This window comes from Lagenorhynchus albirostris, chromosome 10 (genome assembly GCF_949774975.1).
Source record: "Lagenorhynchus albirostris chromosome 10, mLagAlb1.1, whole genome shotgun sequence".
In the NCBI taxonomy this organism is placed as follows: Eukaryota; Metazoa; Chordata; class Mammalia; order Artiodactyla; family Delphinidae; genus Lagenorhynchus; species Lagenorhynchus albirostris.
The window spans coordinates 2,523,091-2,540,858 of NC_083104.1; the positions used below are offsets into that span (position 1 = coordinate 2,523,091).

The following is a 17,768-nucleotide window of genomic DNA, read 5'->3' on the forward strand; positions in this document are numbered from 1 at the left end:
AAGCACCGCCCCTGGGCCACGGGCTGTCCTGGCCTTTATGTGAACGGCTTCATCTCATCCTGAGGCAGGCACTACCATCACCCCATCGATGGACCAAGGGAACCGGGCCGGAGAGGTCCAACAGCCAGAACACATGGCGCTGAAACCTGAGCGGATGGACCGGGGCTCCGCTCGTGACCTCTGCCTGCGGTCTCTCCGGCACGACCCTCACCTGATTGTTTGGCCATATCTGTATATCACCTGTGCCATTCACTCGATGTTTTCCTATCAACATTTTATCACTCTGCACTAAATTTAAAAATCTTATCACCTTCAAGAAGTAACGGTAAAAGTAAACCCGATGAGTCCTACATACAATGATACTGAATTCTCCCTGGTTACCCCCAGCCGGCAACCTGCCCTCTGTTGGGAAAGTGGGAATTAGAACACTGGAGAGGCCACCCTGGGGTCGTCCCTGATGGAGCCAGGAGGAAGAAGAGGGGACGGCGGAGGAGAGCTTCCTCGCTACACGGATGGACCAAGTGAGGCCGCCTCCTGCCGCGGGGTGCAGACCATGTGCGGACGGGCCCAGGGATTCACTCACACTGGTTCTCGAAGAGTAGGACCTGCATGCCGTACAGGGAGAAGGACTGTCGGAAGCTGTACGTCACAGAGTTCTTCTTCTTCTGGAAGATCTTGGTGACCTGGGGGCAGCCAGAAACAGAGGCTGAGCCACTGGGCCCGCGCGGCCGGGAGCAGTCCTGGGCGCTCAGGACTCTTAAGTGGACCCTCAGTTCGAGTTCTCCTGTGTGAGGATCCTCCTGCGGTTCCAAGGTCAGGAGGCCCGCGGGGCGGGGGAGGGCCGACACAGGGACGGACACTCACGCCCGACATCCCCATGCACGGCCCAAAGGCACCGTGAAACCCTCTGAGAGATGAGTTCTACAGAGAAGGACACTGAGGCCAGAGGTCTGAAACGATCTGCTCAAGGTCAGGAACTCTGAAAGGACTTGAACCCACACGTCTAGATTCCAGCCTCAGGAACCCGAGAAGAGCAGCTGGTCCTCAATCAGGTGGGGAAAGGGGATAGGGTCTCGGGCAAGAAGGGGGCCTGCAGGAGGCAAGAGCTCCAAAGGGCAGGCCCCCTGCTCCCTGCGGGAACATCTACATCTGTGCTACCTGTTTTGGGGCAAGAGCTCAACTTCCCTTTGGGGAGCCCACCTCTGCCATGTTCAGCCCATTAGTCCTGGGGCTGAGACCCAGGCCAGCGGGACAGCACGGCCCCTGCCTGGCCCCAGGGGCGGGCTTGGGCAGCAGCGAGACCTCTGCTCAGTCCCGGGAAGAGGATTCCCCCGCGGCCGAGGGGACGGGGTTAGGCCCGGACCTGCGGAGGCTGACTCTCCCTTCCTGGATGAGCCTGCCTGAGGTGGGAGCCCAGGCAGCCGACATGGGCGCAGCCGTTCCGGGGTCTGCACACCAGCCCCTCACCCGTGGGGCCCACGTACCACCAGGAGGTCATTGAACAGGAAGATCTCTCGCTGGTGCAGCCCCAGCTTCTGGGGCTTATTTGGGTCTGGAACCTCGAAGAGCCGGCAGTAGCAGACCAGGCGCCGGTGTGGCAGCGAGAGCACCTGTGTGGAGGGGCGGCGTCAGCTCCATGCACCCGCGGGGACGAGTGACTCTCCCACCCTGCCCTCCCTCGGGCCTCCGGAGGCCCCTGCTCCAGGGAGACTGCCTTCCGACTCCTCTCAGCACTGGGCTCGTGGAGCCCCCGCCATGAACCACGCGTATCTTCTGAGCCCCCAAAGCACCTGTCATGTGCGCCTCGAGCCACACACATAGGAGGCTGCAGAGCCTGGGCCTCCCCGCCCCCGGGCCCTCCCTCCTGAAGGCTCTCAGCCCCGACAGCTGGGTCTGGAGGAGCCCTGCAGGGTCCCGAGCTGGCAGTCACCACCTCGAGGAGCTGGTCCCTGCCTTCTGCACACGCGGCCGTGGGCACACATGGCCCTACATGGGGCTGCTCTCCAGGCCCGAGCTCAGCGACCCACAGATGAGAGGGAGGGGACGCGGGCCCAGCCTGGTGCCCTCAGGGGGCAGCGCTGTCCGTAGCAGAGTGTGAGTGAGAAAGGAGGGCAGGACGCAGGGCTGGGGAGGTGGGCGAGGGCAGGTCACGGGCGTGCCAGGGGTCTCAGGCCTTCTGCAGGGGCTGAGGCTGACCCCGCTGCCAGGGTGGGGTAAGGAGCAGACCACATGACGGCCAGCAGGCACGCTACTGCCAGCCCTGGCGGCGAAAGGGACCCGAGAGGCACAGCGTGGGCTGCGTGGGGAGGGGGAGACCTCAACGCCACACCAAGGTCATGTGTTCAGGTACAGGGTCTCAGGGCCGAGGGACAAGCGGGATCTCTGAGCTCAACCAGACAAGACGGGAGGGGACCACCTGCTCCGGGCCTGACAGCACAACCCTCCCGCGTGCTCTCAGAGATCTGAGGTGGAGATAACTGTGAAAATCAAATTTCTTATGGCTCCGGAAATTAACTCATGCAGCCAGAACTGTGGGTCTGGGAGCCGCGAGCTGCGGGGGAGTGGGGATCACGGAAGGCGGAAGCCAAGGGGAACTCACACAGCCGAGCCCGTGGTGCAGGGATCCAATCTACAGGGGAAGCAGTGAACAAACAAGAAGAGATGTTAATGTTCCAAATACACATCTGGGCCCTGACAGAGACTCCGGGGAGACACCCCACCCACAGCACCCCCCAGGGCGCCCCCAGCGGGCTCTGACGGGGAGCCCAGGCTGCCAGGGAGCCACTGCACAGCCCCGGCCATCGGTTTATTAAGAGCCTCAGATTCTCATCAAAGGGGACCCAGAGAGAAGGGCTGTGACTCCCTTAAAAAGCCCCAAACCTGACATAATCCACCAACCCCACCTGGAAGGGAACAGGTTCCACAGGCACTGTGGCTACTGGCCAAAGCCGAGCCAGCAGGGCAGCCTGGGGTCGCGGGGCGGGTGGGTCTTGGGCACCCCGGGCCTCACGCGGCGCCCCCCCCCCCGCCCCCAGTGGGGACGGAGACCACCTACCGGCTTCTTCCCCACGATGAGCTTCTCCACCTTCTGCACCTGCGACACGTGGTCCTCGTTGGTCTCCAGCTCCCGCTTCCGGATCCGCTCGTAGATCCCGATCAGCATCTCCCGGGGGATGTCCTCCCCGTCGTCCACGCCTGGTAGGGGACAGCGGCAGGGCTCACCCCAAGGCACCGGCTTCTAAACCAAATCCGGACAGCGGTCCCCCTGCCAGTCCCCAGCTGAACCAAAGGCCTCCAGACCCACCGCAGCCAGCCCTGCCCCGTCCACCACACATGTGCTCGGAGCGCCCGCACCAGGGACCAGGCTGGCACTGCCCCCGGATGAGTGTGCAGGGGCCTGTGCCACCTTGCAGCCACGCCCAGGGGGCTCAGCACACACGGCCCCGCTCAATCCCGGCCGCCGCCCCGTGGGGCGGTCACCACAGTCCCCATTGCACCGACGGGCTGGCGGGGGCCTGGGGATGGGGCTGGGGTGCAGGGAGGCTGTGCGGATGGGGCTGCCCGGCCCGCATCCTCACTTTGCCCCTTGTCGGCCTGAGTCATGGTCTCTCTGAGCTACGAGTCCTCTCCTCAGTGACACAGGTCACCAAGAGCACGGTGACTTTACAGGGCCCAGGGCGGCTCACAGGGTCACCCTCACACCCCTGACACGAGAGCTCAGGGGGTCTGAGTGGCTGCTGTCCCAGTTCTGCGACTTGAAGCCGGTCGCTCTGACAACAAGCTTGTGCCCTTTCTGCTGCACGGCCCCAAAAGTGCCGCCAGGAAGTCCCAGCCCCGCTCATGACAGAGACGCGAAGCCCCCCACACACCCACCCACCCCCCCGCCGCCCTCAGTGTGCGGGCTGCTGGCGGTACGTGGGGCAGTGGGACGGCTCAAGCCCTCTGGTGCGCTGTCCGGCACCACCTGCCAGTCAGAAATTCAAACACCCTCGGGCCCACTGAGTGGATCTGGGGGATTTGTCCTGTGGGGTGTGACATTCAACGCAGAGCTGCTTCCAAATTGCACAAAACGGGAGCTAACCCATTTGCACACTCACAGGGGACTGGCTAAGCGGTCCGCATACGAGGACTCCTGGGACAGGGATTACTGTACGCCCGCAGGAACGAGGAAGGCCACGGCAAGCCTTGGCAACAGCCCTTAGGTTTACCGAACCAAAGAGTGAGGCGCCGAGCGGAAGAGGGTCAAACCAGCCGTGCACATTTGTACCGGCTCCCACGAGAAGCTCCGCGTGGCACAGCAGGGACTCAAAGCCGATGACCTCCAGGGATGGGAAGGGCCCTGCTGTGCACCTTTTATGCTTTCTGGCTTTTTTCTAATTAGCTATTTCTTCAGAGCGGTTTTAAGGTCACAGCAAAATTCAGGGGAAAGCACAGAGAGCTCCCATATACCCCCAGCTCCCCGACAATCAGCACCCCGACCAGAACGCGCCTTCGTTACAACTGAAGAACCTACCCAGTCACCAGAGCCCACGGTTCACACGAGGGTTCACTCTCGGTGTTGTCCACCCTGTGGGTCTGGACATATGGACGAGGCCATGTGTCTGCCATTATAATACCGTACAGAATTTTCACTGCCCTAAAACCCCCTCTGTGCTTCTCCTTTTCATCCCTCCCCCACGACCACCGGCAACCACTGGTCTCTTGACTGTTTCCACAGCTTCGCCTCCTGCAGAATGTGGCGCAGCTGGAATCAGATTGCAGGCTTTCAGATACGTTGCTTTCACTTAGCGATGTTCCTTTAAGGTTCCCCCGCGTCTTTTCATGACTTGGTAGCTCATTTCTTTTCAGTGCTGAATAATATCCCACTGTCTGGACGGACCAAGGTTTATCCATTCATCTACGGAAGGACAGCTTGGTTGCGTCCTAGTTTTGGTGAATACGAATAAAGCTGCTATAAACATCCGTGTGCAGGTTTCTGTGTGGACGTAAGTTTTCAGCTCATTTGGGTAAATTCCAAGGAGGGCAACTGCTGGGTCATGTTACTTCCTGGTTTTTGAACTATGTGAGGATAAGACCCATTCAAAATATACATTTAAAAAATTTGAAGGCAAATAGCAATAAATGCAAAATATCGCTTGCCTGGCTTCCAGGTTCCTCCCCTGCCTATCCCTGAACTCCCGGAGGCCCCCCCGCTGCTGGACCCGCTGGGCACACTGAGTGATTCCAGAGAAAATGTGTGTCCGGTGCATGTTGGGGCAGGGGGGCACTCTCTAAAAAGAACAAGCTGGGACGTGTGCTCAGCGCAGAGTGCCGACCTGGCTTTGGGAGGCCAGCGTCCTGCCTCCTCTGACACACACTTGCTGTGTGACCTTGGGCAAGTTCCCTCCCGCTCTGAACCTTCTGAAGCTCAAGGAAGCTGGGGCAGAGAACGCTAGAGTCCCTGGCTCGAAGAAAACAGGTGATTGGTGGCAACAGCCCAGGCTCGCAAGAAAGAATCAGTGGCTTCCTCTCCTGGTTCTGGGGTGCTCAGCCCCTGCCCTGGGAACTGGGGTGACAAAGCCCCCCTCCCCCAGACTGCCGGGACGGCGGATGCAAGGATGCGCACAAACCATGAAGCCGCAGACATGAGGGCGGCTGACCAGCAGGTATCTGATCCAGCAGCCCTGTCTTCCCCCGAGCCTCTGTCCACGGGCCTCGTTTCTGTCTCATTTCTCACACAGGAGAGGCCCCAGTTACATGGCTGAGCTGCTAAACCAGAGAAAAAATCAGAGTCCCTTAAGCTCCCCAGGGTCGCCAACAGCATGCAGCTCACGGCCAGCTTTCCTGGCAGCTACACAGCAACCACCTGCATCCAGGGCCACGGGGACGCCGTGGAGACCAGACCTGCCCAGGCCCAGCGAGGACAGGGCCTTGAGGTGGCAGAGAGGAGCGGAGGGGGTGCAGCCCCCCGGACCATCAGTGTCCACTGACCGCCCTGCTCCCTCACCTGTTCTGGCGACTGGATCTCTTATCAACGAGGTTCCTAGGAACCACAGCTAAGACCTGCCCCTCCCCGGGGCCTGCGGAGGGCCGCACGGGGAGGGCCCTGAGCCCAGCTCCCTGCGGGACCGCCTGTCAGGGTGGGGCCCACCCCCAGGGAGCGCCAGCACAGACCCTCCGCTCTGGGGGACGTGACGACAGAGCAGTTTTACAGAAATGAAGGACAAAATGAGAAATTTAAACAGCTCGAAAAGTTGGACTTGATTCACATCAGTTGTTTCCCTTTTATAAAATTATGATGCCATTTCTAAAGGGACTTCAGTCCCTTACAGCTGTTTCCCAAGGACAGGGACAGTCCCCCAGCCCGGGACTCCACGGACAGGAGGGACCTGCCAGCAGCAGACACGGAGACAGCCGTTCCCTTTTCCATCCCTCTCCTGCCTGGCTACACAGGAGGAAGCCTCCGTCTGGCTGCCCAGCCCCTGGTCACCTGCCCCACGTGGGCCCACCTGCCAGGGAGGAGAGGGCAGCCTCGGGCCCTGGGCCCAGCCAGGGACAGCTTGGCTGGAACCCACAGTGGTTTTGCCTCTTCACGGCACTCGTTTTCGTAAATCATGCCCATGTGTGACAAACGCTACTGGTTTCCCGCTTACACTGACGACGTAAAGTTCGTTTTAAAAATACATATGTTTCATAAGAAGACAAAAACAAAAAGACAAGTCTGTTCCAAGAGGACCACTGAGGGAGGGGTATGGTGGGCAATGCTGTGTGGGCAGCAGTGATGGGGGCAGGACAGTGCCAGCCCCCGCCCAGCCCCCATCCCGTCCCCATCCCCCGTGCTCGGAGGCCCCGGGGCGCCCAGCACCCAGCTTGTGGTCCATCCTCCCTCTGCCCCTGCAACCAGGCCTGGATCCACCGTGTGCGGCCCGGCCCCAGGCGCTGAGCCCAGCTGCGCTCTCAGGCCTCTGCCCTCTGGCGCCCTGGGCCTGCGGAGCCCTGCAGTCCTCTGAGACAACATGCCGCCTTCCCCTCGGAGTGCCCCCGCCACAGCATTCAGCGCCCTCTACGGGAACTTGCACTGCGTGGGCTCCTTTGGGGAGGAGCCGCACCCCTCCCCACGTGAGGCCGCGCTACGCGCACCTCTGTCAGGTGCGTGCTGGCGGGGAGGGGGCGGGCGTCCCGCCGCGGCCAGGGCAGCTCACCTCGGAGGTTCTTGACGAAGTCCTCTAGCTTCATCTTGCGCTCGGGCTTGACATTGGGGCTGTACATGTCGGTGTTGAGCAGAATGATGGCAAAAGCCAGGATGAAGATGGTGTCTGGGTTCCGGAACTGCCGCACCACCCCGGGGTTGCAGATGCAGTACCGCTGGCTGGGGGAGGACGGGGTGGTGCTTCAGCCAGGGCAGGAGGCCAGTCTGCCCCTCACCCATGAGCGGCCCTAAACAGCTGAAGCTGGTCACTGACCTCGGAGCCTCCGTCTCTGGTACACGGGGATGTCGCCTGTCTGGCAGAGCCGGCCCTGACCGTCCACTCACCGCCCCCCCACCACGTGAGTTAAGTCCCACCCGCCCGTAGTTCGGCCGGCATGTTCTGCTCAGGGCTGAGGACCACGTCCCTCGGCCCCCGCGCAGCCACGCGCTAAGTTCCGGCCAATGCGATGTGGGCACCTTCGAGGCTGTGCCTTAAAGGCAGGGGGTGCCCTGCGTGCTCTCTGCCTGCCTGGAACGTGAATGTGATGGGTGTTGAATCTGCTCCCGGGGACCTCAGATGACAGGAGCCCAGGTCTCCTCCACGCCAGCTCAGAGGGCGGCCCACTTCCGGGGCGTTTCAGCCACGGCAGCTGTGGCGGACGTCTTTGTTGCGGCAGCCGAACTAACAGCCTCGCTACAAACTGCCTCACAGAGTCATCTGCTCATGTCCTCACTGCCTTGAATACGCCCCACCCCCCACCCCACAGTTCCCTCCACTGGCGACCTTGTGCAGGGGTAGGTGGGTGGGGCAGGGATGGAGAAGAGGAACTGGGTGGGGCACCGTGACCGTGACCGAGGCCCACAACCCGCAGGCAGCAGCCATGGGCGCTTAGATGATGTGGGCTTCAATTTCGTCTTCCCTGTTAAGTGCCACCCCCTCCAGGAAGCCCTCCTGAATGGAAGTGTCTGATCGCTCTCCTCCCAGGGCCCGGGGTTCCTCCTCCTGCGACCTTGCTCCTCTGTGAACCCACCACCCCTGCTGAGCCCAGAGAACTGGGTCTCCCACACCCAGCGCAGGGCACGGACTCCCTACGCGGCCAGTGTGCACACCATCCCAGCATGGAAGATGGCGCAAGGACAGCCTGCCTTGACTGCAGGCTCTCTGGGGGGCCAGGCGCTGGGCGGAGTGCACCCACACGGCCTGAGTGGTTTAATCCTTCCACCCCCTCCAGGGTAGGTGCGTTCATCAACCCCTCTCTACTGGCAAGGACGTGAGGCACAGAGAGGTTAAGTAACCAGAGCAAGGTCACACAGTGGTGCAGGTGTCAGAACCATGCCCTCTGTGTCACTGAGGGAGCATCTGCTCCTGTGAATGAGCAGACGAGTGATGACACCGATGGACTCACGAACCAGTGGGGACGAGAGGACCACGAAGACGTTCGAGGCCCTGGCTCCAGCACTGAGCCGCACAGCACGTGGCAGAGGAGGGGCTGCCGCCCCCCGCACCCCCGTCCCCTGATAGCTCATGGCCACCTGACCCTGAAGGGGGGGTCTGCCCTTGAGCCTCGGTCTTCGAGCGGGGACGCTTTTTCTTCCTGACACCTGCCCCGCCCCCACCTGAAGGCCTCGATCAGCCGCTCCACCTTCTGGGCCTCCCCCTGGACCCGGATGTGCGCCTGGAACTTCCGGAGAGCCTCGTCCAGCTCCATGGCGGAGAAGTCCATCTCGTCCACCACGCAGCTGAAACGAGAGGAGAAGGCCCCGTCAGTGTCCCCTGCCCACCTTCCCGCCGGGTGCAGAGGCAAGCACGGCCCGCAGAGGGCGGAGGGAGCACAAGGGGTCAGCGCAGGGAGGCCCGAGAGGGAGGGCGGCCGGAGTGGGCTCCCTCCTCCACAGGAGGAGATGGAGGTCTGGGCACCCACTGGCCCTGCAGCCACCGCGCCCTGGGCCTGCCCCTCACGTCAACGCTTTCCCAGGCATTTCTGCGGGGCCTCTGGAGGAGCCGTGCTGCCCTCACCTGCCGATCCCACAAGGGCAGAGCTGGGGAGGCTGCAGGTCACAGGTACCTCTTATCACAGCCCCGCCCCCAGCACAGCCTGCTCCTGCCTCTGACCATGACCCCGAACAGTAGATGGGTCTGCAACAGGGACCCTCGCCTGACCACCCCCCGTGGGGCTGCAGAGACCCCGGCTGTGGGCCCCCCTCCCCTGGGCGACGCTCTGAGCACTCAAGGCTGTTGGGGCAGGGTGAGGGCAGGGGCCCCGCAGGACAATTCGCTGACCAGCATCCGAGTAGGATGCCTGGGGGCGGGTCTCGCTGCTTCCTGAGGCCGCTGCTATTTTCTGATCTGAGGAGAACAATGTGCGGATTTCCTACGGACTCACAGCAGCTCGGAGGGGGTGTGGGGGGAGAGCAGCGGTGGCTGCAGGGGAGGGGGCCAGACCACATGGTCTTGGGCCCCATTCACGGAGCAGCTAGCATGCTCTCCTGGGACGGTTCCTCCCGGATTTCGAAGGGGGAGGGGCACCAGCCACACTATCAGGGCAGGGCCAGAACAGAAAGGCGGGGCTGGGAGAAAGCAGCCCAAGCGGGACAGACGCCACAGCCGGCCACGGGCCAGGCACCACCAGCGGCTCGCTGCCTCTCCGGTGTGTGTGTCTGTGTGACTGAGTGAACACTAGTGTACTTATATGTGTGTGCACGTGGGTGTGTCTGTATGGGGGGGCACCCAGGCCAAACCCCCCGCCCCTCCCCAAGCCTGGGTCTGCTCATCTGTGAAACAGAGAGGCCACAGCCCACGCCCCACTCCTCCCAGGGGCGCCCGGAGGCGGCAGGTGTGCGTGGCCAGGCCGCCCTGCCGTTTTTGCTGAGGGTCAGTCTTTACCCTGCTCTGATCCCGTTCCTGGCCCACCGGCTGGGTCACCCATCCCGCCTGCAGTGTCTGGGTCGGCAATGTGCCCACGGCAGGCCTGGAGCTGCTCCCCCAGGTCCCGACAAAGGGGAGCAGGGCACCTGTTCCAAGCCGGCCTCCTGCTGGCCCTGGCTCCTTGTCTGCGGAAGGGGTTATGGACCCCTGACACCCCCGCGGACGAGGTGAGGACACAGCCCGCACGTAGCACCTGCCCAGTGACCACAGGACCCAGGTGTGGTGGCTTTCTACTCAGGACAGTCTGGAGGAGGACCGGGGGTGCAGGGTACGTGCGGGCAGGACTTCTCAAAGCTGTCAGCAGTTCCCAGGGGGCTGGGAACCTGTTCTTCTGCAGGGTTCCAAGTAGCTGAGAGTCTATGGCCCCCAGCCTGGTGGGCCCCTCACCCCATCTCCCGCCAGGAGAGGGAGGAGGAGGGGGGCTGAGCTCCCCGGTTCCCCTCCTGCTGCCCCTGCAGGAGGTTGGCCCAGGGGTCGCTGGGCCGGGGGAAGGGGCTGGCCCTGCTGGATGGGGCCAGCGGTGCTGGCAGGGCATCTCCCTGTGTCTGGGAGTCAGAAAGACAAAGGGGAGCGGGGAGCCTGGGGTGTGCGTGGGGCGCCCCCAGCCCCACTCACTCGAGCACGTCGCGGTTGAACTGCTTCTGCCGGTTGCCCAGGAACTCCCCGATCATCTGCCGGCTCAGGCCCTTGCGCTGCAGCAGGAAGTGGGCCACCCCCACCGGCGTGTCCGGCACGAAGCCGCGCTCGATGAGGTACTGGACGCCCTTCTCGGGCTTCCTGGGGGACAAGAGATGGGCTCAGCCGGGCACTCCCACCCCTCCAGCTCCCCCAGCCCTCATCCCCTCCTCCTCCACGGCACCTTGTCCTGCCCCACCCTGAGCCCACAACGCAGGGGAACCGGGATGGCTTGGGCCCTGCAGGAGGGCTGGGCCAGCGCAGGAACACGGAGGGTGCCGGGGGCTGGGGGGGGCACAGAAGGGCCCCACCCCTCCCCGCTCCGTGGTCCCCCCTGTGCCGAGCTTCCAGGCAGGCTGGAGGGCCCCGCCCAGCACACGCTGGCCGCCTGTGGCACGTGCTCCGTGCCGTCACCGTCTGAGGACCCTGTACGCCAACTCAGTCCCCACACTACTCCCTGGGGTTGGCACGCTTGTCACCTGTGCTGCCCGACAGCCACGTGACCTTGCTGGGGACTCGAGTGCCCGTGTCGTGAGACTTGTGTGTTAACACAGTCGGGCGCCTGGAACGCTGCACGCAGTAGGTGAGCAACGCCTGGAACGCTGCACGCAGTAGGTGAGCACCGGGAAGGTTTAGGATAAACCTCAACGGACGGCAGAGGACGTGGAGGCGCAGTGCCGGCCCCACCTGCAGTCAGAGGCCTGAGGCGGGGCTGTGCCGGCCCCACGGGGCTGAGCGTCCACCCAGGCCAGGAGCCCGGGGGCCGGGGCGCCCTCAGGGGCTGAGCAGTGAGCCAGCAGGTCCCTTCTTCCCGTCAGCCTCGGGGCCTGGTACCAGCTCAGCTGACCTCACAGGGGGGCGGTGGTCGAAAGAGACAGGGCAGGGGGAGGCGCCACTGAACCCTCCCTCTGCACCTGTGACCCTCGGAGGGCGGTGTCCTCCTCTGACGAACCCGGAGCCTCGGAGCTGCGGAGCCCTTGGGTATACCCGGCACCCCACGCCTTGCCCCAGTGGTAGAAGTCAGTGTCCTGCTGGCCCCTGGGGACATGGAGGTGAGGGCCAGGATCTACCTGCCACCACCAGCCGTGCGCTGACAGCGGGTCCCGCAGATGCCGTATTTCCACACGCAGGCCAACCTCCAGCCTCAAGATGACCCTGCTATTTTTATCCCAGGTGGCCACACACCCCAACCTTGCGCTCAGAGCTGGGCAGGGAGCGACTGCCAGCCGCCTGGGTCCTGGCACAGAAGTGGTCACCGAGTGGCCCCGTTCCCCCACATCCCCGTTCCTCCCGGCAACCCTGGGGTCTCCAACCAAGAACTGCCCCAGCCCCAGGCCTCTCCAGGCACTGGGCTACTGGTGCTGATGCAGCGACCGGGGGTGGGGTCGGGGTGGGGCGGGCCACGCTTCCTCACCGCCAGCTCCACAGCGGCCCCCACAGGACCCCAGCCCATACCTGACCGCCCCCCACTTCCACAGTAGCCCACAGATGTGTTTTCTTCGGCCCACACGACGTTAACAGAAAGAATTCCAGTTGGTCGCCAATGTTTAGAAACCGGGAGCTTGGACACAGAACCCGGATTTCCGGCTTCTCTTGAGAAGACAGCGTGGCAGCCCCCGGCCTGGATCCCATGTGGAAGTGACTGGAGAGCCCCCTCGCGGGCACCCTTGTCACCCGCCCGGGCCAGCCTGGCCCACCGAGGCCCTGACACCATGCCTGGTCCAGCCCAGCCTCGTCCTGCCGCCCTGGGGTGGCCGCTCCCCTCTCCGCCCCAGCTGCTCCTGCCTGTGTTCACAGGCCAATGGCATGCAGCCTCACAGCTGCCAGGCCCACGCTCAGGGCCCACAGCCTTGTGGGAGGGGCAGGCTGCGCAGGGGCCGTAGGATGAGGACTCCCCACGGCGTAGGTGCCGCATGCCGACTCTGTGCCGGGCGGCACTCTGGATGACAGCGGCGAGCACGGGTGGCCTCGAATGCCTGGCACGGCAGCTGCCACGGCCCAGTCTGAAGGGCAAAGTGGCCGAGCGAGGGTGGGAGGGGTTCCGGCAGGGGAGGCAGAGGCCTTCTCTGAGCAGGTGACACAGTGACAAGGGTGCTCAAGGAGCTTTTTGGTGGAGGCAATGGCGAAGGCAAAGGCCCTGAGGTGGGAGTGGGTTTCGTAGGATCGAGGCCATGAGGCTGCTCCAGGGCTCAGAGTAGGGCCCTGGGGGAGGGGCAGCGGGGTGGACAGGCCGCAGGGGCATCTGGCTCTCCTCTGAGTGGGATGAGAAGCCTGGCATGCTCTGAACAGGGCAGTGGAGGGACCTGGGTCCCCATTTAAGAAGCCGCCTCTGGCTGTTCTACGGGAGCCCAGGAAGGAGACCCTCGCAGGCACCCCAGCACTGGTGCAGGAGTGGGGGAGGAGTGGCGGGCTCAGGACACCGTCTGGGGGCAGCGATCACAATATATGCTAGTGAACCCGCGTGTGAGCCCGAGGGATCCAGCTCTCAGCCCGAGGCCAACGGGGCAGGAGCCGCATCCACCTGACACCCTTCACAAGATGCTGCAGGAGAGGAATGTGGACTGACCGGGCCACGACCAGAGACGAGGGGCTCCCAGCAAACTGAGAGGAAAGGTGCTGCGGCTGGAGGTACAGGCGGGGGTTCGGGCAGGGGCTCCAGGCTCGGGATGCGCGCGGCCGGCAAGGGGAGTGATCTCCCTGACCGTGGAGAGCCAGCACTGATGTGAGTCCCTGGCCCGCAGGATCTTGCTGGCCCCCAGCTGCCCCACGTGTACTCCGTGGGCCCTGCTGGGCAGGGGTCCTGGGTCCACTGGCCCCTCACAGGGCTCCGTGCTGACCGGAGCAGCCCAGATGTCCTGCGTGGGTAAGTCACACACTCGGTCTGCTGCTCACCCACAGCCCTGCCCACCGCCCTGGGGCAGCGAGGGGCACTGGACGGGCTCGGGCCGAGGCAGGAGGGTAGAAGGCACGTCCTGTGGGGCTCCGAGATCCCCCAGAGCACCCAGGGGACGCCATGGAAAGGAGCCTCTGCCTGCCTTGTCCCTGAGACACTTGATGAGCGCAGCAGGCCTGGCCAACGCGCAGCGGACGCGGCGAGTGAACAGAGAAGTGCACCCGGCTGTGACAGAGCCCACCCGACCTGGCAGACGGGCTCGCCGCCACCCCCAGCAGTGGCTCCCCCTTCCCTGCCTGCAAGCTTGAACGGGGCTCCAGGCCCTCGGCACTGAAGAGGCGCAGCCTGGGGCCCTGCTGACTGTGCACCCTCAGGGGCCAGCGGGGGCCCGGCCCACACAGCGCATGTCCGGCCAGAGAAACAGAATGTGCTGTGTCTGGGGCTGGGGCCGACGTGGCTCTGGGAAGGGCTGCTCTGGCCCGTGTTCCCAGGACTCTGCCCTAGAACCTTCAGGGCCTCCCAAGTCTGCAGGACAAGTTCCGGCCCCTCGCCCCTCATCCACTTCTCCATTCACCCCAGGCATCCATCCAGCGCCCGCTCTGGGGGGGTGTGGCGCCAGCACACCTGGGGTCTAGACAAAGTCCCTGCCCTTGAACACACATCCTCACTGGAGCGCGATGAACTCCCAGGAGAGACACACACAGGCATGGCTCAGATCCCAGCTCCGCTCTCTGGCTGGGTGACCTAGGGCAAGTTACTTAACCTCCCTGTGCCTCAGTCTCCCCACCTGGGTAGTGGGGACAGTGACAGTGCACACAGCAGAGTCACTGTGCAGATTAAATGAGTTAATGCCTCTAAGCCCTTGGAAAACATGCTGGGTTTATGGCTGTTTAAGAAAAGGGTCAGCACTAGGGCAGAGCTAAACCAAGGGGAAGCCGTAGTGACCACAGAAGGCCTGGACTTCAGATGGATGGGGTGAGAAGGCGCGGTCCAGAAAGGCCTCCTCGGGAAGGTGGCATTGAACCTGGAGCCAGGAAGAAGGTCCCTGGGGGCAGGAACGACCAACGCGAAAGCCTTACTGGACACGTAACAAAACGGGGCACACCAAGGGGGGGAAAGTGGTGCAGGGGTGGTGGTGGGATGAATTGGGAGAGTGGGATTGACATGTATACACTAATATGTATAAAATGGATAACTAACAAGAACCTGCTGTATAAAAAAATAAAATTCAAACAAAAAAACGGGGCACAGAAAGGCGGAGTAGCTGTGCACCAGGCTGTCCAGCGAGGGAGAGCCAGGTTCTTACCCCTTTGCTCGTAGAAGCCCGTAAAGTTCCACTCTATGCTCCCAGCCCGGGACTGCAAATCTGCTCTGCCCACCTCTGCGCAGCCAGCTCTCCCCATCTCTCCGGGTTCCCCTGACGACTCCTTCTCTAGCTTTCTGACCTCCACCCTCCAGGACCAGCATCAACGAGGTGCAGAGGCGACATTTTCACCATCTACACCTGACGCGCTTCTGCATCCCGGGCCCCCGGGCCTCTGCCCCTCACCCCCACTGCCCGTCCGCTGGGTCTGCGAGCAGCCTCTGCTGTCCCCAGGTCCAGCTTTTCTCGTCGACTGTGCCAGGTGAGCACGTGCAGACCACAGTGGTGCTGCCCTCCTCGCACCTCTGTCCTCGAGCCTGAGCCCGGGGCTCTCGGGAGGCGGTTACTAAGAGGCCGGGCTCTGCACCTAAGGACCACCCACCTGCCGGAACCCCTCTCCTCCCAGCAGGGTCTGCAGGGGCCACAACGGCTCCTCCTGTCGCTTTCCCTTGCTATAGCAGCTGAAGAGACATGGACGTGGGCGTCTGCCCGGCACCCTGTTGGCCTCTGGATTTCCCACACCCCCCTCGAGCTCCGCCCCCTGATCCCATGGGCTGCCCGTACTCCGGTCAGAGTGCTGCACCCCGCTGACCACGGCGAGCGGTTCAGAGGGCGCCGGCGGGAGCCTCTCTTCCTGCAGGGCTGCCATGAGGCTGGACCACGAGCCCGGACTACTGGCTGCCCTCCTGCCCTGAGGGCGCGATGGTGGGGCACGGCCAAGAGATGCCCAGTGGCTTTTCAGGTACACGAACCAGTAAGGCCCCTCTGCTTGAACCAGTTTGATCAGATGCCCATCATTTCCAATGAAGAAGGGCCTGAGGCACACAGAGACCAGCACGGGGTCTGCAGACACCGGCAGCGCCCGAGGATGCCCCGAGGCTGGAGGCCGAGCCATCCCCGTGCTGTTCTCACTGGCCGCAGGGGCGAAGGATGGATTCACCAAGTTCAGCACCCAGAGGCCCTGCGCCCAGATGTGCCCTTCAACTCCGTAATCTAGGCTCGAACCCCTCCAATATCCTGCAGAGAAGCGGCCACCTCCCATCGGCTCGCACACCTGCACGGCCAGCAAGCCCGTCGCCTCCCCACACTGCCTATTTTATCCAGCTCTGATTTTCACAAAGTTCTTTCTGATATTAGAAACCCAAGCTGAACGTGGCTGCCGGGGTCTTTTTCGCACTTATCCCAGAGACAAGGTGGAAGAATTACCCTCTGGCCCTCATGCACTATTGGTGTAAACGTAAACTGGTACAGCCACTGTGGAAAACAGTATGTAAGTTCCTTAAAAAACGAAAATAGAGCTACTATATGATCCAGCAATCCCACTCCTGGGCATATCCAGACAAAACTGTAATTCGAAAAGATACATGCACCCCTATGTTTGTAGCAGCACTATTTACAATAGCCAACACGTGGAAACAACCTAAATGTCCATGGACAGAGGAGTGGATAAAGAAGATGTGGTACAGATATATACAACGGGATGTCAGCCATAAAAAAGAATGAAACATTGCCATTTGCAGACCTAGAGCTGATCATACTTCGTGAAGTCAGTCAGACACAGAAAGAAAAATAGTACATGATATCACTTATACGAGGAACCTAGGGAGTTCCCCGCTGGTCCAGTGGTTAGGACTCCGTGGTTCCACTGCAGGGGGGCCCGTGTTCGATCTCTGGTCGGGGAACTTAAGATCCTGCAAGCCGTGCAGCGTGGCCAAAAATAAATAAGTGGAACCTAAAAACTCATACAAATGAATCTATATACAGAACAGAAACAAACTCACAGACATACTGTAGAAAACAAACTCATGGTTACTAGGGGGAGGAGAGGGGGGAGGGAGGGACAAATGAGGAGTATAGGATTAGTGGATACTGGGAGTTCCCTGGCAGTCTAGTGGTTAGGACTCAGCGTTCTCACTGCCATGGCCCCAGGTTCAATCCCTGGTCGGGGGACTAAGATCCTTCAAGCCGTGCAATGAGGCAAAAAAAAAAAAAAAAGAAAAAGAAAAAAGAAAAGGATTAATGGATACAAACTGCTATCCATAAAATAGATAAGCAACAAGGATTTACTGTAAAGCCCAGGGAATTATATTCAATATCTTGTAACAGCCTATAATGGAATATAATCTGAAAAAAACAACCCCAACTAAATCACTTTTCTGTATACCAGCACAATATTATAAATCACTTACACTTCAGTTTAGAAAAAAGAGAAGGAACTGGCATGGCTGGAACACCCGTGGGGCCTGCCCCGCACTGCCTCCCTCCCTGAGGCCCTCGGCACCAGCCAGCCCAGACCCGCGACAGCACTCTGAGGGTGGCGTGGGCCGGAGGAGTGGCTCACGTCAAGGGGAATAGGACCCTGATCTGCAAAGACCCAACTCAGAGTGCTCGTAAGAGAGCCACAGTCACTTAAACCGTCAGCACGTCCAGCACCAGCAGACGGCCCGGCACAGCCAGCACTTCTGGTTCTGCAGCCTCGAGCCAGCGCCTGGGGTCCCGCGGCCGGGCTCCCAGCAGCCACGCCTCCCAGGCCACCGTGAGAACTTGGCAAGATGCTGCACACGAACTGCTCGGCACCAGCTGGCAACTTAACACGCATCTACGCAGGCTGGCTGTCACCACTGTCCTCTTCACTGGTCACAACAAACGTAACGCCCAAGGCGCACGGAATCGGGAGCCCAACACGGGCTTTGCCGCTTACTGGGAGGCTGGCCGATCCCCGAGCCCCATGGATGTTGTAAGG

The 17,768-nt window shown here is 62.0% G+C and overlaps 1 protein-coding gene across 6 annotated transcripts in view; it reads right to left on the bottom strand.

The window, feature by feature from the left end:
* IQSEC1 (IQ motif and Sec7 domain ArfGEF 1) overlaps positions 1–17,768 on the bottom strand; it is a 332,617-nt gene that overhangs the window by 13,543 nt on the left and 301,306 nt on the right. For all 6 annotated transcript variants that reach the window (XM_060161042.1, XM_060161043.1, XM_060161045.1 and 3 more), the window contains 7 exons: positions 10,710–10,871; positions 8,786–8,908; positions 7,182–7,348; positions 3,056–3,195; positions 2,600–2,629; positions 1,485–1,610; positions 584–683 (listed from right to left, as the gene is read on the bottom strand). In XM_060161042.1, coding sequence (XP_060017025.1) covers positions 584–683; positions 1,485–1,610; positions 2,600–2,629; positions 3,056–3,195; positions 7,182–7,348; positions 8,786–8,908; positions 10,710–10,871 — 848 coding nt within the window. The remainder of the gene's footprint in view (positions 1–583; positions 684–1,484; positions 1,611–2,599; positions 2,630–3,055; positions 3,196–7,181; positions 7,349–8,785; positions 8,909–10,709; positions 10,872–17,768) is intronic.